Source organism: Lepidochelys kempii, chromosome 10 (genome assembly GCF_965140265.1).
Source record: "Lepidochelys kempii isolate rLepKem1 chromosome 10, rLepKem1.hap2, whole genome shotgun sequence".
Lineage (NCBI taxonomy): Eukaryota > Metazoa > Chordata > Testudines > Cheloniidae > Lepidochelys > Lepidochelys kempii.
In genome coordinates this window covers 79,105,600-79,133,572 of record NC_133265.1, presented here as the reverse complement: position 1 = coordinate 79,133,572, position 27,973 = coordinate 79,105,600, and the positions used below count along the sequence as shown (strand labels likewise).

Sequence of the window (27,973 nt, the reverse complement as noted above, 5' to 3'; positions counted from 1 at the left end):
AATGGATTCCCTCTTGAATTGTCACCAAAGTCTAAATTCATATAGTTTCTAGTTTCTAATAGTTTCTAATGGAGGCTATGGCTGCAACCATAATGTGTTGGAACAGTGGAACACAATAATGAAACCATATTTCTGTTCTATGTGGGCACCATTAGCATGTTACCACTCTGTGTGAGTAGGGGAGAGAAAAGCAGAGAAGCCTTGGGAATCAGGGTCCTAATGGCTTTGTATGGACACTAAAGACCTAAAGGCACCTTTCATAAGAGTAGGGATTTGTGCTAGTTTCCTTTACCAAAGTGCCCCCATTTCTCCCTGCCCTCATTGTGCACTGTACTGTGCTGATGATGATTGCCATATGCATTTCATTGGTTTTGTGTGTGTATATATAGTGTCAATAAGCCTCTTGTTGGCACTTTGGGAAAGAAGGCGTTATAAAATATATATGCATTCCATATGTGTGATTAACATATTCTTAAAAACTCATTTATTTTGCCAACTAATTGTATAAATTTCAACAGATTCCATAAACTACCCTTTTTATTAGCATGTCACCAAGCAGTGTCCATACCAATTCTGTCTTTGTTGCCATAGTAACTGTACTGAAAAGGTAAGTGTGTTTGTCTCTCTGCCTCTTGTAAAACCCACAGACTAGTGATTTGTGTGCTGTCATGCTGAATTAATTATCATACTTCACTATTCTATTTAAACCAGATATAGAAAATTATAATATTGGCTGCTTATCTTATTGAGTTTGCTTATCGCCAAATAAGATAAGAAGGAAATGATAGCTTTGGTCAACACTGAGAATTTTTTTGATCTAGGAGAGTGCTTTGACACTATTGTTGTTCACAGTGCAGCAAAGACCAAGAGAAGATGCATTAATGGAATTAGCAATGAATGACTATGATTTTAATTCGGGGAAGAAGTTGCATTTGTTAGATATGGAGATCCAGGAGGCATTTCTTTGTTTCATGGCTTCATTATTAAAAGGTTATAGGTCGTACCTAAGGCCAATAACACAGGCACCTTCTGAGACCGCCACAGATGCAAGTTCCCTCTTTGAACTACAAGGTAAAGGTTCATATTCTTGATTTTTAATCATAAGCTAATAAAATATGCAAAAACTATTTTTCACTGGGGTGATAACGAAGAAGAAGAAACCATTTTCTTGTTACTGTGCTGAATGGAAAAAATCAAAATACCATTTAATGGTAGTGGGCAAAAATGATATGATGCCACTGGCAAAACAGTATTGAAAAGGTAAAATGTGTCTAATTGATAGTATTTGTTAACACAATAATAGAGATGTTTCATAACATTTGCTAGTTTTTAAAGATAACTTTTTGTATAACTTCTGTAACTATTATCCTATTTGTTAGCAAAATATGTGCTGTTTCCTTCGCTTCAAAGTGTTCTTACATGCATATACTTTGTTTTAAGGGTTCTTAAAAAGTCGAGATCGGTCGCATCAAAAATTCTACACATCAATGACTAAAACTCAAATGTTTATTCGCTTCATTGAAGAATGTTCCTTTGTTAGTGATAAGGATGCAAGCCTTGCATTTTTTGATGATTGTGTAAATAAAGTAAGTGTGTTTTTAGTACGTTTGTAGTACTTGATTTATCTTTTTCTGTTGCTCACTTCCACAGGTACTGTAGATAGTGTAATATGTTTGTTATATACTTGTAATAAGCTTGATATAGCTTCATTATAAATTATTTCTATTTCTGCTTTTTCTTTCCTGTTTCACTTCTGTTTTCTGGTGCCTTAGTGTAACTGTTACTCTAGAGTCACTTTCTACCGATGTTGAAGTGCAAATTCTGGTAAAGTGAATAGCTAGGTAGCCCAAGTATTCAAATATGCATCCGCAATGCACAGTGCACGCATGCAGGTTGTGATTTGTACATCCACGTACATAGACATTTTGATCCATATTAGGAAATATGATATTCCTTATCATTTGAGTTGTAGTTCTTCCTACAGTTCACCAGGACAATACCACATTCCTTAAATAGCAGTTCAGTTTTCATAGGATGTGTGATGTTTTATGTAATTGTTTGGAACTGAATATGAGCATCATAAGAAACTGAATAGTATCAATTAATTACTTTTTATGCTTTCTATATAGTAAACATAAGATCCACTTGATCTTTGCTAACATTGGGTTGATTTCTTTTAATCAATTCTACCTCAGCACTTGCAGCTTTTCTAATTTATTAATTTTAAAAAGTTGTTTTAGTATAGACCCTCTGATGTATAATGAGCAAATATTTATATGTATCGTTACTCTTTACACTCCTAGGCAACAACAATTATATATGTTTCCCATAAAACATAGGCCTCCTTCCTCTTGTAGCTGTTTTAAATCTAATTCTTTTATGAATATTCTACTTTTACCTGTGGATATTTCCGAACAGACTTGCTATCAAATGTCTTGGGTATCTTGCATGGAATTCTTCAGCTAGCACAATACATTATTATATATTTTGAAAAATCTTTATCAAGTTTTCTTATGACATTTTTGTGGGTAACATTAATTTAGCATCATGGCTTCATACTGCATTTAATGGAATACTCTCTGCTGCTCTCGTTTCTTTACTGCCAGGCAGTTCCCATATCTGTAACACACACAGAAGAGGAAAGATAATTCTGTCAAGGGCATGTGGGAGTACTCCAGGATTATGAGTGGTGTCTTTCAGCAGTAACTAAGAACTTGTCTACACAGAAGCACTCAGGAAAAAGATAATCCAAATCAACTCAAATTATTAATTTAAAGTGGATTAGTTAAACCGCATTAAGCCCCTACGTGAACATTCTTATTCAGAATTAAAGTAGCCTTAATTCAGTTTAATCATAATTCATTTCCAAAGTGAATTAAACTAAACGGAATTAAGGCCACTTTACGTCTGAGTAAGAGTGTCCACCTAGATATTTAATGTGGTTTAACCAATCCACTTGAAATTCACACCTTTAATTAGATTGATTTTTCTGAGTTCCCCATGTAGACAAGCCCTAACGTTCGCTTTTTGCCAAGGTCTGAATGCTTTGCTGGATTCGGCTCATAGGGGCAGGTCATTTTACAGCCAGAATGCTGCGCTTCCCATGTCAAAGTAGGTTTGTTTGTGCATCATTTGCAGAAGTAAATTTGTTTAGCCTAAGTACCACCCAGACTTTAAGCCCAATTTCTGTTTTAGTGCATACGGTTGATAGTGCCCAAAATAATGCACATGCACTCAATTGCCATGTTATGGCTTTGGTACAGGCAAACCACTTATGTATGCACTTTTACTGATGAAGTTAGTTCCATGTGCAAAAGTGAGTACACAAAATTGGCTTGATCTTGACTGAAAAGTCTACCTCCTATTTTCTGCATTATGCTAGAAGTGTGTGTATCTGTTTAGGAAGGATTAAATTGCAACCCACAATTTTTAATATTATTTGGCCGTATTCTACTGTAACAAAAAGTTCCTATTAATACTGTTGGAAATATAAGATCTGTTTGTTGTCTTGCTAGGTACCTGGAACATTCTGTTCTGGGACATTGATGTATAAGCAATGCGTGCTGTTGTCTAGGATTTCCTGTAAAGTAGGTCACCTGCTGTTTGTTCCACAGGAATTAATGTTGAAGATTATTAGAATAGTTACTTGTTAGGGGGCAAAGTAAAGGAAAGTCTGACTGAAGAGTCCGTACTTTGGAAAAAAAAAATATCTGAGAACAGATCTGACTTATTGTGCAGAAAGATTTGATTGGTATTTTATAAAGTGTTGTAATTTTGCACAATTCTCCTTATCTGCTTTTCCAGCCTTAGGTCGGTTTTCATAGTTATCCAAAAACAAATTAATAAAAGAAAGCATAATTGTATATGTTCGTAGACCATGAATTGATTTAATTAAACATTCAAGATATCTTCACAATTTAACAGAAAAAATCTTGAACTGGCTTCCTAGTGAAGCATGTGACCCATGTTAAACTTTTTTAAAAAGGAAAATTGCAGACAGACAAGAATGTACTCTAGTGGCTAACACTGCTGAGCAGCATTCAGATATAATTGCAGTGCAGACTAATTGTGTCTCTTAATGTTAAATAGGGCTTTTATTCAAAATGAGTTTATTATACAAATGCCAAGTTCACTCTGTTACATTTCATTTTATTTTATTGAATGGTTTCAGTGTGAGCACAAATCAGTGTCTTAGCTAAAATTATTATTTGTTCTGGGAGTTCAAGCAATACTCTGAAGGAGTAACTCTTCTGTTGATGCTGCCACTATACAGTCAGCAAATAGTTTATGCAGGTCTTAAGACAAAGCAAGAGGTTCTACTTTTAGAAAAGAAGAAAATGGCAGTGTGTTTGAGTATAAGGCTGAGAGCCTGGAACTCATTTATTCCTGTCCTGGTTCTTTCTCCACTTCATTCTGTGGGAAACCTGTCTACAGTATGTCTGTTTCCAGTCTCTAAAATGGGGATAATACTTACTGTCTCACCAGAATGTTGTGAGAATAAAAGTCTTATACAATGCTTTTATAATAATCCTTGCATTGTGCTTTTTGTCTAAGAATCTCCATGAACTTTACAAAAGTGGGCAGCTACTCCTAAAGATAGGGAAACTGAGGCACATAAAGACTGTATTACGCACCTAGGATTTGCTGATCTCCATGGAGTAATTTCCCCCAGCCAGATTTTTCTCAATAGGATGAATAGATCCTCACAAAGGGATTTCTTCAACATCAGAGCAATAGTAAGGTCCTTTCACACTGTATTCCTTGGCCCCTGTACCCCTGACATTGTTTTTGGGTTTATGATATAAGGCTTACTACAATTAAAAATGCAAGAACTATACTATAGGAAAATCAACAGTTAGCTGGGTCATTCTCCTCCTTCCCCTCCGATAACCAGATATTTATATTGGCCATCTGTCCATGACTGGAACAGTACAGAGGTGTCTGTGTGGTTGTCTTTGAACACAACTGAATGATGAGGTTGCCTACCACCATCTTGTTCATCTTTAAGATAACCAATTTTATGGTATGTACAACTGGAGCCAGTATGATGGCCCTGTTCCAAAGCCCCACCATGGGAGCATCTCAAGCCAAGGCGTAGTCTCTTGTTCACCTCAATTTCCCTTACACAGAAGTAGTTCTTTATTGATTATCTATTTTGTATAATAAAAGGATATTGCTACTTAACTTGCGGTATTGCGGAAATTATGAATTCCACAATATTAGGCTTCCACTGTAGTTTTGACAGCGGGAGCCCCACCGTGTGAAGGGTTGACAGTGGGAGTCCCAGGCAGCCAACAGCAGAAGCCCCCACTCTCAGCCCCAGGCAGCCAACTGCAGAAAATCACAGAAAAGTAATAATGAACTTTATTACCACAAATAATAAGGTCCATTATTATTTTTCTGCAATTTTCCATGGCTTGTCCACAACTCGGCTACAATTTTTTACTATTAGCTTGCAATTCAAGTAAGGCCTTAGACATTGCTAAATTTTTTCACAAGATCTCATTTTTCCTGAAATAATTCAGAAATACTTCAATCCATATAAACTTCTGAGTTTAACATACTTTATTGCTGCAACCAAAAATAAAAACTTGTTTCTTTAAATCTTTAGAAATATTTAAATTATCAAGTAAAGTTTAATTTATTTCGTCTTTTTAAAGAGACATATGTTTGCTGTTCAGATGATTAAATAGCTAATCCTCTCAATTTCTCTCATGCAGTAAAATGCATAATTAAGAGCATCTCTGTGTACCAAAAAAGCTGTGTTTATCAAATTTTAAATGTGTTTTTCAAGGATCCTTTCAAAACTATATTATGTATGTATCTCTTACACAGTAAAGAGAGAAACTATGAAGTTATTTTAATTTTATGTTGCTGGAGGAATCAGCTTTTTCTGTACCTGAATCTACAGTTGCTAAACTTCCAGGAATCAAGTGTCAATCTGTAGGTTTCGTAGCTCAAGTTCAGCAAAGTATTTTTCTATAGAAAAAATGCCTTTTGCTAAGCTTTTAAAAAACAGGCATTGTAGTCAGTGACAGTTTAGTACAAATAAAGCCCGGGTTCAGAGGGTATCATTTTCCTAGTGTTTGTATATTTAGAATGGTAGAAGGTGTTTTGACTTACAGGATGCATGGACAAATTGTTTCAGTGATCTCCAGTTGAAATCCAGCTCAGGCTAGTAATTGACATCCTATGTGAAGTGACTCAGTAGTTGTTTCATTGGTATTATGGTGTTGACCACAATATATAGGAAGACCAAGACCATACCAAATTGTAAATTCATCAGAATAGTGTCTGAGTCCAGTTTCTAGGGGACATATTACCTGTACAGTCTCCATTGCTAGTGACTCATTAGCTTCTTTGCAGAGGATAGACTGCCTACTCATCCCTTGGAGAGGTCCCTCGAGGTCAGGCATGCAGCAGCTTAGGGAAGCCTATACTACTGCTGCTCATGGTATGCTTGTGTGCATAAACAGAAGACTTCAGTCTGTAGGCCCTTCAGTTTGGCACTTTTGACCGGCACTAAATTTTTGGTTTTAAATGTACTTTTAAAATATAACGATTATAATTAGTGTGAATCTTCCTGAATTTTAGTGCAGTTTTTATTTATTTAAAATCTATATAAGCATAGTGCCATTAGCTGCAGATACATATTTACACTTGAGATTCCTTTTTTAGGGGAGTTAATGGAGAAAAACATTTGCACTTTGTTTCAGCCAGGTACAGCTCACTCTATATTTGCTGGCTATGATGTAGAAGATGTGTCTGTAGCAAGTTATATCAGAAACAATCAGAGAACATGTCCAAATATTCTGAAATTTCTACAGATAACTCTGAATCTGAATTACATAATGTGCCCTTGCAGTTTCTGATACTATGATGCTTAAAGTGGACTTGAAGACCATGCCGTTTACTCTTCCAAAAGAGAGCAAGAGCACATTTTTAGATCATTGTGATGAATGTGAAGTAGGTGCCATGGTATCTGAGTTGAACACAGCCGCTGCAAAAATTGAGCATTTTCGATGCCCTAGGAAGGAGGCAAACTTCCCCTGATGTCAGTTCATTGATGTTGGAGAGGTGCATCACATTACCAGCAGAAAAAAACGTTGCAGGGACAAAAAGCCAGAAGTGATGTTGGATCCAACAGGATAATTAATTTTTACAAAAGAGAGCGTGGCAGAGGTGTGGTTCATCTGACCAGTGGGCATTTCTTGCAAGAGAGCTTGCCATCCAAACACAGTAAAAGTGCAGTTCCCTTCTGTGTCTGTGATAGGTAGAGCCCTACCAAATTCACAGCCCTGAAAAACACGTGAAATCTGGTCTCTTGTGTAATTTTACCCTATATTGTACATATTTCATCGGGAAGACCAGTGTTTCTCAAACTGGGGGTCATGTCCCAAAATGGGGTTTCCAGGGGGTTGCAAGGTTATTGTAGGGGGAGGGTCACAGAATTGCCACCCTTACTTCTGTGCTGCCTTCAGAGCTGGGTGGCCAGAGAATGGCAGCTGTGGGCCAGGCGCCCAGCTCTGAAGGCAGCACCCCACCAGCAACACAGAGTAAAGGTGGCGATACTGTACCATGCCACCCTTACTTCTGTGCTGCTGCCTTGAGAGCTGGGTGGCTGGAGAATGGCAGCTGCTGGCTGAGGACCTAGCTCTGAAGGCAGAAGCACAGAAGTAAGGGTGCCAATACTATGACATACCTATAATAACCTTGCAACCCCCCCTCCCGCCCCATTTTGGGTCAGGACCCCTACAGTTAACAAGACCCTGAAATTCAGATTTAAATACCTGAAATCATGAAATTTACAATTTTTAAAATTCTATGAACATGAAATTGACCAAAATGGACCTTGAATTTGGTAGGGCACTAGTGATAGGATTGAGAGACTTAGTAAGTGTCACAATGTGCATAGGTTGCTGGTGTTATGCCCTCAAAGTGCAGTCAGACTCATTTCAGATGAGTTGTTGGTGCTTTTATCCACAATGACAGGTTTCAGAGGAACAGCCGTGTTAGTCTGTATTCGCAAAAAGAAAAGGAGTACTTGTGGCACCTTAGAGACTAACCAATTTATTTGAGCATGAGCTTTCGTGAGCTACAGCTCACTTCATCAGATGTTTACCGTGGAAACTGCAGCAGACTTTATATACACACAGAAATCATGAAACAATACCTCCTCCCACCCCACTGTCCTGCTGGTAATAGCTTATCTAAAGTGATCAACAGGTGGGCCATTTCCAGCACAAATCCAGGTTTTCTCACCCTCCACCCCCCCACACAAATTCACTCTCCTGCTGGTGCTAGCCCATCCAAAGTGACAACTCTTTACATAATCAAGTCGGGCTATTTCCTGCAATCTATGCAGGAAATAGCCCGACTTGATTATGTAAAGAGTTGTCACTTTGGATGGGCTAGCACCAGCAGGAGAGTGAATTTGTGTGGGGGGGTGGAGGGTGAGAAAACCTGGATTTGTGCTGGAAATGGCCCACCTGTTGATCACTTTAGATAAGCTATTACCAGCAGGACAGTGGGGTGGGAGGAGGTATTGTTTCATGATTTCTGTGTGTATATAAAGTCTGCTGCAGTTTCCACGGTAAACATCTGATGAAGTGAGCTGTAGCTCACGAAAGCTCATGCTCAAATAAATTGGTTAGTCTCTAAGGTGCCACAAGTACTCCTTTTCTTTTTATCCACAATGTATTTCTTCCAGTTTTCCTTTCAACATTCTTTGGTGTATTTTGTATAAACGTGACGCACTTGGCCATTATGATCCTCACTGCAAACTACGAATTTCAGAAGGGCTGCTGAGCATCTGTAACTCCCATTGACCTTATTGGGAGTTGGGGATACTGAGTGCATCTGAAAATCAGGCCATAGTGACTTCATGAAGCTTTCGTCTCTCCCTGAAGTGGGTAGATTTACCATCCTTCTTGTGCTGTGCTCATAGAGAAATGCTTGCTTAAAGGAAAAGAATATATCCTCCTACAGATCTGTTATGTGTAATAAGCTTATTAAAAGCAGCTGAAAGCTTACACAGTCGGAGGCTAAGTTTAGGTATGTGCTCAATAACTGTCTTTCAAGGAGAAAAGGCTGAGGGTAAAAATCCAGTACTGTACATTGTCTTACAGCCAAGGGAGCCTGCCATATACTTGACATACGTGATGAAGGCATGTGGCATGACTTTAATTTCAAGTCCAGTCCCCTGCTCGTTCTTATCACAGTAGTTGGTTTCACAGCCACACGGTCATTCATGGAATTTAAGTGTTGGTGTGGGCTAATAAAATGTGTCCCATGTGAGAAATAGTAATTGAGTAGGTTGTTTTGAGAACCATCTGAAATTCTACAGTTTCCAGCACAACTGCTGCTGATGCACACAAATGATTCAAACTATAATGCTAAGAAGATCTGTTGGTATGTGGTAAAAATTCTCTTCTTTTGTTCTTCTTCTCTTCTCTCCAGTGAAACAATCACACTTTGTTTCTGTGGCTCAAGGAATGGAAAGAGAAGCTTTTGGTAATATTGCTAGGCAGCCTCTACTTCCTTTTGGTTCTTGAGGAAAACAGTAATTTTTGTTTTGCCTAATTGAATGTTACAACTGAGCCCAATTCTTCCTATCTAACAGGGAGCAGAAAGTTTGAGCAGCATCCGTTACTTTGGATAGGTCAGATGCCTTAAATCTGGCATTTCTTTAAATATGTGAACACTAAGCAGACAGAAAGGTTTGCTAGTTTATATCAATTACCAAAGTTAATTACTATGTAAGGAACTGAAATTGCTGTGCAGAGCTGTGTGATCTCACTAAATTACACCATTTGGATCAGGCTTCTGTTACTAGTCCAGTCAGCGATCAAGTTGGAATAGAAGAATAGTTGTAAATATTCATATTGGAAAATTAAGTTGAAGCAATTTCTTCTGTTTGCACACAAGTTTAGAGTGGCTTACCTCTGAAAGGTGGTGGTCCTCACAAAAACAACTCCTCTGGACAGTTAAAGGGATCCACGAGGAAACAAAATGGCTATGAGCTTATTATATGAATGAAAAACAAATTTGTCACTAAACAGATAAATGTTCTGAGATAGATATCTCAAAGCTGACCATCAGGTCGGTCTTGAAGTGCTAAAAATAGTTACAAATAAAGCATCCAAGTGTCAAAAGGTGTTTTCTTAGCAGCATTCCTTCCCTGTTTTGGGGGCTGTCATATAAATTCAGACTAGAAAAAGGCTTTAGCAAAAAGGCACATCAACTTTACATAGCTAGTCCTCATTTAACCTCCCCCCAACAACTGTGCCTCTTAATCATCACCTTGCCAGGAGTTCCTAGCTCCCAAATACAATCCTTCGATGCCAACATTGCATAGTGTTTGCCTGTGCTGTGCAGTAGACTTAATGTTAATTTCCTGTAACCAAATATAACTTTAACACACACTTTTCTTGTAATTAAATTTCTGCAGATGGATATGGACAAGAGTGGTGAAACACGGCTAATAGAGTTGGATGAGTCCTACAAGAGTGAACACACAGTTTTCATAACACCACCTGAGATCCCTCACCTACCTAATGGCGAAGAGCACCCTTTGCAGTACAGGTACTCAAGGGAGCAGCATAAAATAATTGCCAGCAACAACAAAAAAGTGCCCTGTTGCCTTTCTGCAGCTAATTTATAGAGCTGTATTGTGATACCTATAGAATACAACTTTCCAGTCCCACAATTTTTCATTCTGTAAAAAAGCTTACATGTGAAAAGCCTGCTGTGCCAGCTGAACTGAAGCTTTAATGACTTTCATTTGTGTGGACATCAAATTACTTTATTCAGTATTTTAATCTTAATCTGTTAATATTGATATCTAAATTTTAAAATTGAACATTCAGGGTCACAGTCTGCAATTTACAGAAAACCTCTTGTAAAATACTCACTGTCTGTCAGCTCCCTTTGATTTCAGTACAAGCTGAGGATGCTTATTTCTTTGCAGGGGCTACTGTATGTCTCAGAATCAGGCCCTTGGGTGAAAACTGAGGTTATTAATTTAGTAATTACATGTCAAATTAGATTATTTCTATTGGGATCTTTGTTACATTGCTAAATTAAAATGGACTTTTAGTAATCTAATTTTATCTTTCAGATGGGTTTGTAGTACGTATATTGATTTTTATGGATCTCTGTGTTCTGCTTTGTTCATTAGAGACTAAATCAGCACATAAGTTTCTTCTACTAAGTACAGTCAATACTAATACATTTGACTTGTGCTAATTTATTGGAATACTAATAAAGAAAAACTGTTACTTAAGACTCAAAATTGGTTACGTAAGTGGATGCAACAAGTTGAGAGCTTGTGTGTTTATGCAAGTTATCCAGAACTTTCAGTAAAAAAAACTTTGTTCCTTTTACCTGAGGAAAGTATGACTGACATTCTTAGACCTTATGTTCACTTCTGATTGAAACTGTCTTATAAAGGTTAGATTATGGCATTCTTTTCTTTTATAGCTATAGTGGATTTCCTGTGCTGAAACTAGATTTGTTTGACCCACCTGAGGGGTTCCTGACTACACCAAATAACAAATTGTCTTCAAAAGCCAGTAGTCCCAACAGCCCATCCCCAATGTTCAGGAGAACAAAACAGGTACTTTGAAATATTTCAATTACTAGAGAAGTTTTAAATTTTTTAAGGGCCTTCTGCTTCCACGCTTAGCCATCAATACCCTTGGTTACCATGGTTGTAGATGCAACTAAAAATAATTTTCGTCACCAAGAAACTTAACTTGGGCAAGATTGATTCTTCTTCAACTGTTTGTGCACATATATCTGAGGTCGGCAATCTTTCAGAAGTGGTGTGCCGAGTCTTCATTTATTCACTCTAATTTAAGGTTTTGCGTGCCAGTAATACATTTTAACGTTTTTAGAAGGTCTCTTTCTATAAGTCTATAATATATAACTAAACTATTGTTGTATGTAAAGTAAATAAGGTTTTTAAAATATGAAGAAGCTTCATTTAAAATGCAGAGCCCCCCGGACCGGTGGCCAGGACCCGGGCAGCGTGTGTGCCACTGACAATCCGCTTGCGTGCCACCTTTGGCACGCATGCCATAGGTTGCCTACCCCTGACATATATTCTGTTGTAGTGTGAGTTTGGATTCTATTGGCCAGCCATATCCACTGAGAGCCCTGAGTGTCCCTATGCTCCCGATTCTTGAAAGGATGAGTCCCACACTGAAAAGTAAAGAGGATTTCAGCCATCCTGGAGACATGGCACTAGTATAGGAATCCCATATTTCCTTTTTTCCCCACTATTTATTACCAGTTGTAGCTCATAATTTTCTGTAGAGACCGCTAGACTTGGAGTTGTTATCTCTAAACAAGTCTCTTTTTTTCTACTTAAGGGCGCAAGGAGCTTTCTCACCTTCCTCTCCCATAGTTATTTAAGAAGTGGACATTTTTTCTGCTTTCTGTCTTGTGCCACCTGTGTCATCAAATCGGATGACCAAGCAAACTTTTACACTCTCCTTTTAGGGCAATCTCCATTCTATTAGTATTCATTATTTAGATTGCTATAGCACCTACAGATGGGTAAATGAGTTCCAAACACACAGGAAGATACAGTTCCTCTCCCAAAGAGTGTACCGTCTACAAATACACAAACTTAAATGGGAGGTTGGGGGAAAGAATTACAAGCAAAGTGATGAGTGGTAACAGGTACGCATTTTTTTTTATTACATGTGCATGTTCAGACTCACTAAATTCCCCTCCCTTTTTCTCTCTGCCCTGCTTATCTTCCCCTTATTACAATTCTAGTGATTTTACACACCCCTTTCTCCCACCTGTAAATCTCTTCCCTCCACATAAAGGTGCAGTCCAGTGATCAGATAAATAACTGAGATAACTAGACGAATGTCAGCTAATTTCTTCTAGGCCTGATAGAAGTGGGCCTTCAGGAGGGATTTCCACTGAGAGGGTGGCAGTCTCAAGGACCAGCTCAGGAAGAGTGCGGTCAGTTTGTGGGAGATGAGGTTGTAGAGTTTCTCTTGGCGTTGTTTGGGGAAGGATTTGGTGATATCCTTAAATTCCTGGGCGGACTGGGCTGTGTTCCTTATAGTAGGTAGTGACCATTTTCACAGCTTTATTGAAGTACCTTATTTCTTCTTCCCTCCCCACCTATTGCTATAGATGGCTCAACATTGCTTCTCTGGGCTTGTTCGCAAACATCTGAAAAAGAAATGTCCAGGCCTTTTCAAATCGTAATACAAGTTTTTAAAAACAGATTTTCTCTAGTAGGTTTTACAGTCTGACAGTATTGATACAGCACCTAATGTTTCTTGCTTTACAAATTACTGATGAGCACTAAATTGGATGTACATGGGCATGCACACATTGTACTTAATTTAATTAATGAAAATTTCTTTTGAGTATTTGGTCATGTAATCAGCTTTTGCTTAATGAGTGAGCACTTGCAGTCGTTACTGCTACAGAGCTTGCTTGATCACTATTCAGTTCACTATGTCTTGATTTTTATGATCTGTCGTGCTCCTGACTTAAACAAGTTTCAGAGTAACAGCCGTGTTAGTCTGTATTCGCAAAAAGAAAAGGAGGACTTGTGGCACCTTAGAGACTAACCAATTTATTAGAGCATAAGCTTTCGTGAGCTACAGCTCACTTCTTCAGATGCATATCGTGGAAACTGCAGCAGGCTTTATATATATATATAAGGTATATATAAAGCCTGCTGCAGTTTCCACGATATGCATCTGAAGAAGTGAGCTGTAGCTCACGAAAGCTTATGCTCTAATAAATTGGTTAGTCTCTAAGGTGCCACAAGTCCTCCTTTTCTTTTTTTGACTTAAACAAGTATTTTAAGTAGCTTATTTTCCCCTCTAATGGACAGTGCTGAGAATTTCAGATGAATCATATTTCAGATGAATATTTACATTCTGTATTTGTAGTAATGAAATGTCTTTTAAAAGCATTAACATTTGGCAGTACAAATAGTTTATCCTTGGAAATGTAGAATTCTGACGCTACTATATTTATCCATGCTTTTTTCCCACTTCCGGCTACAACTTGCGGTTTCTTGAGGTATAAAACAGTGCCAGGCCTCTTGACTTTTTATTTCCAGGACTTTTGCCTGTTTTTTGGTCCTAAAAATGCCTTGACAGAACAGCCTCCTTCTTACCCTTGCTATATAATACTGTCCATTTTCTTCTACCTATATAGACAGGATCCGAAGATAACGTGTTCAAAATTTTCAGTTTGTAGCTGGTTGATGGATAGTCTCTTTTCACAGAGATCTAATTGAATTATTGGTAACAAAAAACAGTTTGCTGGACTTTCACCAATATTATAAGCTATGACATCTTGAAGAACCAAACCTCTGCAATGGTCTGGTCTTAAAATCACAGTAAGTGCTAGATCATAGTGTAGTAGCATCCAGAGTGTAAAAAAGCTGAAAGTATCTGTGCTTTCACTGGCCTTCATAGTATTCTTCTACAAAGCTTGGTTGTCTTGTCAGATAAAAGGAATTACTGGTTTGTCCCCATGTTTCCTGATCTGCATGAATCATTAAGAAAGAGAGAATTAATCAAACTGGAATATTCAAGAGCACTGCTAATAAGAACTCATGTGGTATTAGGAATCTTTCATCTTTGGAATCCATTTATGATCTTTCACCTAATTTAGCATGTAGAGGTTTTAAAATTATTCCAGGCTGGCTTTCATGAATTTTCTGAGAAACTGGATGAAAACAGGGTTTCCTTCCCTCTTGTTCCTGGTGACTGAAACCTAAAGGACACCAAAAAAGAAAAATTTAAAAAAACCCACCACCACCAACAAAAACTTTGTGATAATAAGATTCTGTACTTTTACAGTATCTTCCCTCTGAGTACTTGAAAGCACTTTACTGTGGGAGTATTAGTAATTAAACATCACAATATAAGACTGTCTGGTGTAGAGAACAGCAGCTGTTGTATAAGTAGGATGTATAAGTAGGGGCATTGCCAGCAGATCAAGGTACATGATCGTTCCCCTCTAGTCGACATTGGTGAGGCCTCATCTGGAGTACTGTGTCCAGTTTTGGGCCCCACGCTACAAGAAGGATGTGGAAAAATTGGAAAACGTCCAGCGGAGGGCAACAAAAATGATTAGGGGACTGGAACACATGGCTTGTGAGGAGAGGCTGAGGGAACTGGGATTGTTTAGTCTGCGGAATAGAAGAATGAGGGGGGATTTGATAGCTGCTTTCAACTACCTGAAAGGGGGTTCCAAAGAGGATGGATCTAGGCTGTTCTCAGTGGTAGCTGCTGACAGAATGAGGAGTAATGGTCTCAAGTTGCAGTGGGGGAGGTTTAGGTTGGATATTAGGAAAAACTTTTTCACTAGGTAGGTGGTGAAACACTGGAATGCATTACCTAGGGAGTTGGTGGAATCTCCTTCTTTCGAAGTTTTTAAAGTCAGGCTTGACAAAGCCCTGGCTGGGATGATTTAGTTGGGGATTGGTCCTGCTTTGAGCAGGAGGTTGGACTGGATGACCTCCTGAGGTCCCTTCCAACCCTGATAGTATATGGCAATACTTCATAGTAGTTTGATAGTAAGTAAAGAATACGGTATACAACTGTGGAAGTGCCTGGGGGTTGTAAGTAGGCAGAATACAATACCTGAGTTGTAATCTGGCAAGAAAGCATCCTAGGATTTATAATAACCACAAGTGGACAGAACTTAGGGTCTATATTTCCTTTGAAAGAAGTCACCATTTGTGGTATGGTGCTCTTTGACCATGGTGGGTGTTTGACTCAGTACTGATTCAAAAAAAAAAAATCTTATGTCAAATTGATAATGCTGTTTCCTAGGATCCAGGTAAAGCAGCTAAATGGTCTTTTGAGGCCTCCTTCCAAATTTAGACCTGATCTAATTATGCTTAGTTCATGAAATCTGACAAGATCATAGCAAAATGACATGGCTGCCGGCATACCCCATCCACCTAACTTTTGAGTGTGCAAACATCTACAAAATATAATGGATGCTTGAAACTTGTTTGGAAAGAAGCACAAGATTTAGGATCTTCTGTTTGGTTGGTTTTTGTTTTCTTTACTTTGAATGTTGTCACCATTTGGAATTGGACAATTCCTTTTTGGTACCTGTCAGTATTCTGAATTAGTCTCACAAATGTATGTTAATATTTGATTATAAATCAGATGCTTTTGATTAGAATCATGAGTACTTTTCCATGACACTACTCAAATGATGAAGGTAGAAATGAGGGGGAGGGAAAGAGAAGCTATCATTGTATAGATGATGAACTTTTTATTTTTTTTGTCTGAATGGACAAAGAAAAACTATTGAAAACTGGGTTGACTTGGAGGCCTGTGCTGACAACTGAGTAATTTCCAAGACCTAATATGCAATAAAATTATATATATATATATATAAGGACAGCTAACCACCTTGAATCACATTTTCAATTATTCTCAGTGTGTGTGTGTGAGAGAGAGAGAGAGGGCTGGGGGAGAGTCAATTATTTGTTTATGCAAGCAGAAGGCTTCAGTAATTTAGTATAAAGTCTTTGAGAAGTAAGTAGCTTTTTTGTGTGCAGCTATTAATTCCACAGGAGCTGATTCTACAAGAAGCATCTCTGCTTATCTCCGGTAAGAACTGAGCCCCTCGTGTGGTGCTGCTTCTCCTGCCTGTCTGTCATCTAGCTTCTGGCATAAATTTCAGTGCGTCTTTTATGAGCAACTGATTCATTTCTAAAAAATCGTATATTATGTATTATATATATTGTATATATGTATATTAAAGATGCTAACTAAATGCCTCTTTACAGGAAATAAAGTCAGCCCATAAGATAGCTAAGAGGTACTCCTCCATTCCTCAGATGTGGTCCAGGTGTTTGCTGCGTCACTGCTATGGCCTATGGTTTATCTGCCTTCCAGCGTATGTGAAAGTATGCCATTCAAAAGTCAGGGCTCTGAGAACTGCATATGATGTGCTGCGAAAAATGCATACCAAAAAGATAGATCCCCCTGATGAGGTAAAAAAGTGAATCCTGGGGTTTTTGTTTCGAATTTTGTATAAATTCTGTTATAAAACGAAACGCTAAAAATGTCTGTTTTCAGGTATGTTATCGGGTGCTTATGCAGCTATGTGGGCAATATGGCCAGCCTGTGCTTGCAGTGAGAGTCCTTTTTGAAATGAAAAAAGCCGGTGTTGACCCTAATGCCATTACATATGGTTACTATAATAAGGTAAGTGTTTTGTGCGGAGGACAGAAAGAAGGCTGATATATTCTTATCATTGTACATAACTAAATAGCAAGCAAAAATTACTCAAGGAATATTTTTTATAGAAATAAGTTAAAAAATTGCTGTGGGTTTTTTTTTCACATTCTAAGATTTACTTATTAATGTAGCATGTTTCTTGCCAGTTTGATTTTAAGTCAGCGAACTACTTTTTGAACATCCTTGCCTTTAAAAATCTTAAAAATCTGTAATAGAAAGCAAGGACTTCTTACAATCATTTAATCTGACTTTGTTAATTGAATAGGCTGTTTTGGAAAGCACCTGGCCTTCAAGTAACAGAAGTGGCTATTTCCTATGGACGAAGATAAGAAATGTTGTGTTAGGAATAGCGCAGTTTAAAAAAGCTTTAAAAAAACTATCTGTCAACACACCACAAGCAGCTCTTTCCGGTAGAGTATTCATACATTTTTATATTAGCTTACATTGATAAGCAAGTTGTATTTTTTAAAAAAATCTGTCAAAGAATTGAATTACTTCTATATTAGTTATTTGATAGAAATTACATGAACATAGATATTTTTAAATAAAAAAATTTGTTTCCTGTCTTACAATTAAAATGCCAAATGCTCATCTATCTTTACTTCATTCATGTTACTAGGACACTTCTCAATGCAGCAGATATTTTATTATGTGACTCACTTTTTTCAGATCTTAAGGTCAGATATTTGGCAGGCAATGTCAGTTTGTACGCATACTTTTAACATGCTAACAGTTGCATAGCTAAGTGATGCGTATGCACAATTTAGAAACCAAGTAATAGAATTTGTACACATAGAACCCATAACTATTGTATGCATGCTTTTGTGTTTGAAAAGCATGTACGCAGGATGGAGTGTGTAAAATTGTACAGTCACAAGGCTGGGCTGAGGCTCCACAGCCAATCAATCCAATAATGTACTTCTAAATTATTAGCTTGAACAAATATGTATTGACAGACTATTGGTTTTGTTTTTTTATGTCTTTATGACTGGTAAAATGTTACCATGCTGTGTTCTTAAAGAGATCTGTATGCTGTTAGTCATGGAAGCATAGTTTTAGTGACATAAGCATTGTGGAACAGATGCACTTCAATATTCATTTAGTCAAAGTATCGCTGCTGCTAACTGGTATAGATTTATGTGTGCATGATAGATATGATATATATAAGGTTATGCTAATGCATTCTTTCTTTGTACTTTATTTCATCTGACATGGTGTCTTATTAACTGTTATTTTGCTTTTAACTTTATACATTACGTATTAGAGGTGAATTACACTGTTACATCCAGTCTGAGTGTTTGGATTAAATTAAATGTAAAATGTGTTATTTTAACTAAGTGTTGAAGAGTCATTAAAGCAATTATATTTTACAATTCTTTACCTTAACTCTTCAAAATTCACGAATCATTAGTTACTGCCTACAACTCTAAAGTAAAAAAGACAACAACTCTGCAACTAAACATGTTATGTTAGAAAACCATAGCACTTGGATAATGTTTCCAGGAATCAATTTTTTCTTATTAGTCACTGGTCCAGGACTATTGCTTTGAAAAGTCTGTCACAGAGCTTCTAACCCTGGGGAGTGATGCATTTGATTTAAGCCCTGATGGTCCATGAGACTACTCATTTTAAATATGTCATCGGCCCCACTCTCTACCTCGGACCAGTATTTGCAGGGTCTCTGTGCTACTGAAACTGTCACATTCATTTCATTTGACATATGACCTTGACATTTATGGGACTGATTATTATAATGAAAGAATTATGGATGAAGGCACACATTGAAATTAAAAGATTTATTTTTAAAAACTAGATTTTAATGGGGTCTTATTATGTTTAGTATATGGCATTGCTTTCCATAAGTAAGAGAGACACAGTGGGTGAGGCAATATCTTTTATTGGGCCAACTACTGTTGGTAAAAGACAAGCTGTCTGGGGGGGTAGAAGAACTGTGTTGAAATGTTATCCCTTGTTTGTTGTTTTTTTAACTCATTCAGCCAGAGCTATACTTGGCATCACTGACCTGAGGATGACTGTCAAGAATTGCCAACTATATGGGCTTTCATGTGATTTTACTGGGTATTGCTGACTAAAGACTTTTCATGTAAAGAAAATCTCAGTTGATTCTGCATTATTTTAAAAGTGCATTTTCTATTTAAAAACAAAACCAGGAGACTTTTACATGTTTCGTCTTTTTTAAAAAAATTCTTCTTCCAGCGCTTGCTCATGTCGATTCCATTGTAGGTGTGCGCGCGCCCACGTGCACAGTCATCGGAGACTTTAGCCTTAGCGGTATCCATTGGGACAGCCATGGCGCCCCCTGGAGTGCCTCACTCATGGCGCGGTATATCAAGCACTGCCATCCTTGCGCCCTCTCAGTTCCTTCTTACCACCCCTGGTGGTTAGTCAGAGCACCTCTCTCCCTTTCTTTGCAAGTGGTTAGCAGTTGTTCTTGCCTTGTTAAGAGCTCTTCAGCCTTAGGGTTTTAATTGTTTCTTCTAGTAGGATAGTTGTAGTTACTTGATAGTCACTAGTGGGACTTTGCCCCAGTCCCCCGGGTTCAAACCTTGCACAGACTGTAGCAGGCCTATTCCTGTTAGTGAGCCCCACAGCAACTGTCTCAAGTGCTTGGGCGAATTGCACGTCAAGAAGAAGTGCCGTATTTTTAAGCACTTTCAGCCGTGAACTCAGAAAGAGTGGGATATTAGACTCTGAGCTAGCTAAAGGGTTCAAGTATTTATACACCCACCCGCCCTCGGGCTCATTGGTCGTCTCCGCGGCCAATGAAAAGGACAAACCACTCCATACCACCTTGACTCCTAAGAATAAAGAGGCCAAAAGGCTGGATCTCTTTGGGAGAAAGATTTATTCAACCGCCAGCCTACAATTCTGGGTGGCAAACCACCAAGCTCTCCTGGAAAGTTACAACTTTAATTTGTGGGATACCCTCCTCAAGTTCCAGGAGTCCCTCCCACAAGGGTTAGCCTAGGAATTCAGCACCCTGGTTGAAGAAGGCACAGCAGCAGCCCGGTGCACCCTACAAATGGCTTGGGATGTGGCAAACTCTGTGGCTCGGGTAGTTGCATTGGCGTAGCTCGTGGCTGCAAACGGCTGGCCTCTCACAGGAGATGCAGACTTCAATCCAAGACCTCCCTTTTGACGGGGTTGGTCTCTTCTCCAAGCAGATGGATGCCACGCTGTATGTGGTGAAGGATACGAAGGCCACCCTTCGTTCGTTGGCATACATATGCCACAGTCTGCTCAGAAGCCCTTCCGGCTGTCCCCACCACCAGGACCTTGGCAGCCCTGCCAAGGTTCTGGAAGAAGAAGGGACAGTAGCTTCAGTCGGCATCGCCCCTCTTCTTCCCGCTTACCTACACAGCCTGGACCCTCTAAACACCCTGGGGGCCAGAAAGCCCAGGCTGCATACCCTGGACGTTAGGTGGGTGCTGGCCTTCTACATTGATAGAACAAAGCTGTTCTGTAAGTCAATGCAGTTGTTCGTGGCTGTTGCTGACAGGATGAAAGTTTGCACGGTGTCAGCCCAGAGCCTCTCATTCTGGACCACGGCCTGCATCCGCTACTGCTATGAGCTGGGAAAGGTACTGCTGCCAGTGGTCGTGCTGGCTCACTCAACTAGGGTGCAAGCTTCCTTGGCAGCCTTCCTTGCTCAAGTACCAATCCAGGAAATTTGTCGGGCTACGACCTGGTCGTCCATCCACACGTTCGCTTCACGTTATGCGCTGACCTAGCAAGCTTGAGATGACGCTGGCTTCGGCAGACTAGTGCTCCAGTCTGCAGAGCTCCTGGTTAGATGTGCAGTTGCCTGCAAAGCTGTGAACTCCAAGCCCACCTCCGAGGGTTCTGCTTTTGAGTCACCTACAATGGAATCGACATGAGCAAGCACTTGAAGAAGAAAAAATGGTTACCTACCTTTCATAACATCTTAGAGATGTGTTGCTCATGTCCATTTCATTACCCACCCTCCTACCCCTCTCTTGGAGTTGTCGGCAAGAAGGAACTGAGAGGGTATAGGGACGGTGGCTCCTGATATACCGACACATGAGTACAGCACTCCAGGGGGTGCCACGGCCGTCCCTACGGATACCGCTAAGGCAAAAGTCTCTGACAACTGCTCACGTGGGCGTGCACACACCTACAATGGAATGGACATGAGCAACACATCTCAAAGAACAGTTACGAAAGGTAGGTAACTGTTTTTACTGTACAGTGGAGTACCTCTTTAACTTTTTAAGAGAGTGACATTTGGATTGGTTGAGCACAAAACCTAACACCCAGTCTTCTAAGGAAATGAACTGAAATAGAATGTTGTGATAAGTTTTGGTTAGCTTTTGGTTGGCTTATTTTGAACTTCATTGACATAATTTGAATTTTTATGTACATTTGGTGGCACCAGTGTTGTATTAAATTAATCTATACTTGTCCTGACATTCTATGGCAATTTTTATGTGGTAAAGTGTTCAATATTTTTAGGTGGAATTTACCTAGTAAAAGAAATTATTATATTATTATGGATATTTCATTTGTTCTTCTACACAGTATTTCATTGTATGGAAATATAGAGTTAATTTTCTTTATCCTGTCAATCCTCCTGTTATAATAGGAGGACTTTCAGATCTTGGCAGTAACTTGTTATCTAAAGAAGAATTTAGGCAAGGGGAAACGTCTGTTCAAGATATAAACAAACAAAAAGAGGACAAGAGAGAGAGTGATTCCAGTTCTTGTATGTATCTTATAAATATTGATGTCCAGTTCATTGTGTATAAATGGTGATGCTTTGATATCCAGTAGGGGGATGCATTGTGGGGAGCCTATTAGTCCCTTCTGTAGTAAGTACAGTTTTGCTGTTCCTCTCCATCTGCATACTTTCATCAAACCTAAAGGAATTGGCCTACCATTTTATATGCCAGGGTAGAACTTGCATGGCAGTGTTCACGCAAATTGGACAAAGGGTTTAGAGAGATGGGGGGCCCAAGTTACCAAGGTGATCTCACTTCTTGCATGTTTTCTAATTATTTAATAATGTCATAACTTGGCTAGGCCTACAGGCTCTGGACTTAGTTTAATATGTTGTCCCTACTGAGTACCTTTGACTAATTTTATAGTGAATTATTATTTTATTAATAGCACTTGCAATGTATGTTCTGTACATCACATGTCCGCTTGTACTTGTTTGGACAATGCATACTGGTCCGCTACATGCTTCCATCAGTGCCCTGTGCTGTTTAGATAGCTCATAAGTAAAGGCTACATGATTCCTAAGCAGCAAATGTCAAACCAGAAATAAGGTCCACAGGATTTCTTGCAGAGCTTGCAAGAGGGCTTGTAAAGAACAGAACTTGCATTCTTTGCAGGAGTCCATGCATACTTTATAATCTCTGCAGGAGTACCTATCCAGTTTGCAAGCTCTAGAGACCCCCTGCTTATCCACATACAAAAAAGAAGTAATACGTCCTCATATGTATATGTCCTCCAGACTCGGAAAGGATTCCAAGGAGGGGATTTCTGAAACCCTGCATCACAAGATGCTTCCTCATTGCCATCCTATATTTCCTAGAAAGCGCTCAAGAGGTGAAGTCAGGGACTCTCTTCTGCTGATCATTCACAGGATCTGGGGAAGTGACGGTCCAAATAAAGCAAGAGCTCTTGTTATATTTTTTTAAATAAGAAACATTTAAGCTGAAATTAAGTTAAAGGAAAGGTATCAGTTACTAAAAGAAAAAAATTAAGAGTGTTGTATTTTTAAGCCAAAGCATTAGACATCCAGGAAATTCTGAGTTAAGATTGAGTTTCAGAAAAAACAAAACAGAAATGCCAGCTCTGAAAATGCACAGTTAAGATGGGTCACCTGAAGTTCATCACTTACATTAGTTTTAGAAACATAATATCACCAGTAGCTTTGCGGAAAATGTTTTACACTTGTAAGTGCCACCTGTTGAAAATGGTCAGTTGCTCGCATGTGCACTTGAGCTCCTGGTTAGATGTGCAGTTGCCTGCTCTGTGCATTTAATTCTGATACGTCTTTTTGGAAAAATCAGTTCTAAAGCAAATACAGATTCTGTGCTTGTAAGTACTGCAGCATTACATATTTGGTTATGCTTTGAGTTGAGTGGAAATGCTGTATGGTACAGCTACGCTGCTTATAGTACTTCAATGTAGACACTCACTACAGTGATGGGAGAGGTTCTCATCGCTGTAGTTAGTCCACTGCCCTGAGAGGATGTAACTAGGTTGACGGAAGAATTCTTCTGTCGACCTAGCAGTTTCTACACCAGGCGTTAGGTTGGCTTAACTATATCTCTCAGGGGTATGGATTTTTCATAGGCCTGTCTGAGTGATGTAGCTGGGTCGACCTAACTTTCTAGCGTAGATCTGGCATTAGTTACCTCTTGAGGGACATTGGAAGTAGCTGGATCTGCATTGAGGCAGATCCAGTGGCACAAAGATATGAAAGGGTAGCAGCCTGTATTCTGGCTCCTAAGCCTCTCTTTGGATTGAATGGATTAATTCCATTTTACCCTCTCCAAACACCATTTATTCCATCATACAAAACCTGGTTTCTCTAACTGTGTGTGCGTGTGTGTGGAGGGGTATGGAAGAGAGACAATTGTTGTTTAACACAGTGTTGTTTCTTTGTCAACCCTTTTTATTATCAAACAAACTGAGATGAAATGTTCAGTGGAGCAAATGTGCACTAGCACAGAAACTTCAAAATCTTTTAGCTTCTTCAAGTGGTTAATTTCCTAGTCTTTTGAATTTACGTTATTTTAAAATCCCTTGTGGACAAATCAGTTTTATTTTACCTCACCCAAAAACTAATAAAAGTAAAAACTTGCAGTTTTGCTCAAGACTTAAATGGTGTGCACTTGGAAAATTTCCAAGAATTGGTAACTCAACTTTCAGAGCTAATTAAGTAACAAGACATTTCAGTTTTTGCTGATGAATATATCAGAATAATTTTGTTTATCCTGATAAGTAAAAATGAGAATACTGATACAGTCTAGCAATCAGAGTAAGTACCCTGGGTCCCAGGTGGGCTTGTACATGACTGGCTAGCCTTTGCTGAAGCCAGTGCCACTGCATTTTCACTACTATCGCCCTTATTAGCTAGATTAAAGTTAGTGTGGGTATGCCTACCTACACCACAGTTACATCTTAATTTATGGTGTAGACATGCCCTTTTAGTGGTGATTAAACCTCTGTAGCTCCCTTTGACTTAAATTTGGGTTGTAGGTGTTCACCAATTCTGAAAATCAGGCGCTAATGCTCTTACAACTAAATATATTTTAGATAAATATATTGTGAACTACTGCTGTTAGTGGAAATGTTCACTGAATTATCAGCTGCCCCAAGTTAATAGGTGTTTTCCAGTTTTTGCTGAGTGAGGATGTGGTTGGAACCTCTTTTGTATTTGTTTTCCTTGAAACAAAGATATGAGTTAATTTAAACTAAGCATTACTTAATATATGTAACTGGTTTCAGATGAGATGAAACATGTAATACTGCTGCATTAAAATGTGTGCTTGTGAGTTCAATAAGTCTGACATTAAAATTTTATTGCTGTTGTGAGATCTGATGTTTGAAATGTTTGTTCTTTTTAAAAAACAACAGCAACTCTCATTTAGAAAATTTTATAAAATTATATTTAAAAAAAGAGAGACTGTAGTTGGTCACTAGAAAGTCTTGTTTCATATTAATAGATCTTAAGGCCAGAAGGGACCATTTTGATCATCTAGTCTGACCTCCTGCATAACACAAGTCATAGAGTTTCTCCTAGTAGCATTATAATGTCATTGCATTTTGGAATCTTGAAGATTACAAATTATATTTGGATGGTGTTTTCTCCAGTGAGCTCTTCTAGAAGTGTATCATTTAACAATTCAGTTAGCCATTCTTTGGTACAGTACTGTTTGCTAATATTGCCACGGGACATCTCAGCTTACTTTTGGTATAATTGGTCAGTATCACCACATGCTGTCATTCAGTTACATAACTAATCCTGTAAAAAAAAAATTGCCTATAGATAACCTATAGATCATGGGAATTTGAAACTTGTTCTAAGAGTTACCTCAGTCCTAATGAAATTTTGCATGTATTCTTTTATGCACACAGTGTCTGAAACAGAGAGTGCAAAAGGGAGTGGTGACTGTCTTTCTAAGCTAAATTATCAAAACTCAAGTAGCACTTCAATTCAAGTAGCAAAAGCCACTTCTAACATAGTACGACTCAGTGGTACCATTGATAATGCTGACAGGACAGCTGGGGAAGTCAGCACTGGTGAGTTAATAGTTATATTTCATCTTTATTTAACGGTAATTGTTCTTTTTTTTAATGAGAGCATAACTTGCATTATTTGTCATGGAGCTGCGTCTCTGCTAGGTTTTAGTTTTTAGTATGGTGAAGGGGGGAAAAGTATTGGAGCTTAAACAATTCTCTTTTCTCTGGGCCAACTTTTTATGTTTGTTTGCACTGGTTTTAGTTTTTGTTTCCTTTTTTTTCCCCCCCTTAACCACCAAAGTTTCTGGCTGCTATTATAGCAACTGACTTGTACATAATTGTATACTGCTTTCCAAGGTCTTGATAATACTGCATTGGGCTTGAACCATGAGGGTCTTTGTTTCGTCTGCACATCACCTATGTTACCGTCATGACAATGTATTCTTCATTAGTCTGCAAAGTAAAAGTGGTGGGGTTGTACCTGAATTCTTGTCTTGAATCATGGTAGCAACTCTGTAGCCTCCACCACTTGTATTTTAAAAAATAATAATAAAAAAAAAATAGGGGCTTATCCAATGGCAGATGAAGTAAATGAAACTCTTTTCAGTAATGTCAGTAGGAGTTAGATTGGGTGTATCATCTGTAAGTGCTTGTGTCAAGGAGACAACTTTGTGAATATTGTGGTTGGATTTCCAGAATTTTCTTTTCTTTTCTGTTTGTGTTTTTGCATGTGCTCCGAAACACCCAAAACTGTACAAATGGCATTTTCTTCTGTCTCTCACATGTGACCTCCTGCAACTATCAAATTCTTTCAGGTCAGAGTAGAGGTGTCTAACCAGTATAATTAAATGAAGCTTCCAACTGTTTTTACATGCCCTTTGGTAATGTCAAATCTAATTATTCTAACACTGTCAGCTGTGGTTGAAATAGTGTGATGTGTCATGTTTTCAGATCTGTGGATTTTAAGGTAGTGACAAAACTAAGGAATCTGCTCTAACATTCAGACGTCTTTCTTTGGCTCTAGTTAATGACTGTAAAAAATATTGTGATTTTTTGCCCTCAGAAACAGTTCTATTTGTTGACCCCAGCTATCAAATCTCTTCTTAGTGAATGACCATTTCTGTAAAATGGGAACCTAATTTCACGAGTCTGAAATTTCTTGCTTCTGCTTTCAGAATACTCTTGGATGCTGTGACTTAGAGGCTCTCTGACAGATGCTGCTGTTTTTCTAAAAATCATTTTACGGGCATCTCTCATTCAGTTCAGATTTCAACCCCTTTTATGGTGTATTGACATCCATGGGTTAGAGTGTACCAGGGAAGCTGTGTGTGTTCTTCTGGAGAACATAACTCCTTTCCTTCCTCCTCCTGCTAAAATCAGAGGGAGAGCTCCCCTTTTCTCCCCTTCATAGATTCCAAGGCCAAAAGTGGGGACCATTGTAGTCATCTGGTCTGACCTCCTGTAAAACACAGGCCATAGAACTTCCCCTCAGAAATTCCTAGAGCAGATCTTTTAGAAGAACATCCAGTCTTGATTTTAAAATTGTGAATAATGGCGACTCTACCACAATCCTTAGTAAATCGTTCCAATGGTTAATTACTCTCACCCTTAAAAATTCATGCCTTTTTTCCAGTCTGCATTAGCCAAGTTTCAACTTTGAGCCATTGGATCATGTTATGCATTTTCTCTGTCAGATTGAAGAGCCTATTTGTTTCCCATGTAGATACTGTAAGCCCTTAACCTTCTCTTTGTGAAGCTAAATAGATTGAGGTCTGTAAATCGCACTATGAGACATATTTTCTAATCCTTTAATCATTCTCATGGCTCTTCTCTGAGCCTTCTCCAATTTATCAACATTCTTCTTGAACTGTGGGCACCAGAACTAGACCCAGTATTCCCGCAGCATTCAGACCCTTGCCAAATATAGAAGTAAAATAGTTCTCTACTTTCCCTCTTAATGCACCCCTGAATCACATTAGGTCTTCTGGGTAAAGGGTCACCTTGGGAGCTCATGTTCAGCTGATTATCCACCATGACCCCCCAAATCTTTTTGAGAGTCACCACTTGCCAGGATAGAGTTCCCCTTCCAGTAAGTACGGCCTACATTCTTTGTTCCCAGATGTATCTACGTTTACATTTAGCTGCATTAAAAAGCATATTGTTTGCTTGCGCAGTTTACCAAGCAGTCAAGATCACTCTGAATCAGTGACCTGTCTTCATTATTTACCATTCCCCCAATTTTTTGTCATCTGCAAAATTATCAGTGAAGATTTTATGTTTTCATCCAGGTCATTGGTAAAAATGTTGACTAGCGTAGGGCCCCACTGACAACACACCCGCTCAATGACAATTCCCCGTTTACAGTGACATTTTGAGACTTACCAGTTAGCCAGTTTTTAATCCATTTAATGCGTACTTGTCAATTTTATATTGTTCTAGCTTTTTAATCAAAATGTTGTATTATACCAAGTCAAAAG

General features: G+C 38.6%; 1 protein-coding gene across 11 annotated transcripts in view; it reads left to right on the top strand.

The window, feature by feature from the left end:
- The window catches only part of DENND4A (DENN domain containing 4A), a 114,651-nt gene that overhangs the window by 69,376 nt on the left and 17,302 nt on the right, over window positions 1-27,973 (top strand). For all 11 annotated transcript variants that reach the window (XM_073304348.1, XM_073304344.1, XM_073304354.1 and 8 more), the window contains 9 exons: window positions 853-1,071; window positions 1,441-1,586; window positions 10,451-10,584; window positions 11,482-11,617; window positions 16,805-17,011; window positions 17,097-17,225; window positions 17,524-17,668; window positions 21,883-22,002; window positions 25,392-25,556. In XM_073304348.1, the coding sequence (XP_073160449.1) occupies window positions 853-1,071; window positions 1,441-1,586; window positions 10,451-10,584; window positions 11,482-11,617; window positions 16,805-17,011; window positions 17,097-17,225; window positions 17,524-17,668; window positions 21,883-22,002; window positions 25,392-25,556 (1,401 nt within the window). The remainder of the gene's footprint in view (window positions 1-852; window positions 1,072-1,440; window positions 1,587-10,450; window positions 10,585-11,481; window positions 11,618-16,804; window positions 17,012-17,096; window positions 17,226-17,523; window positions 17,669-21,882; window positions 22,003-25,391; window positions 25,557-27,973) is intronic.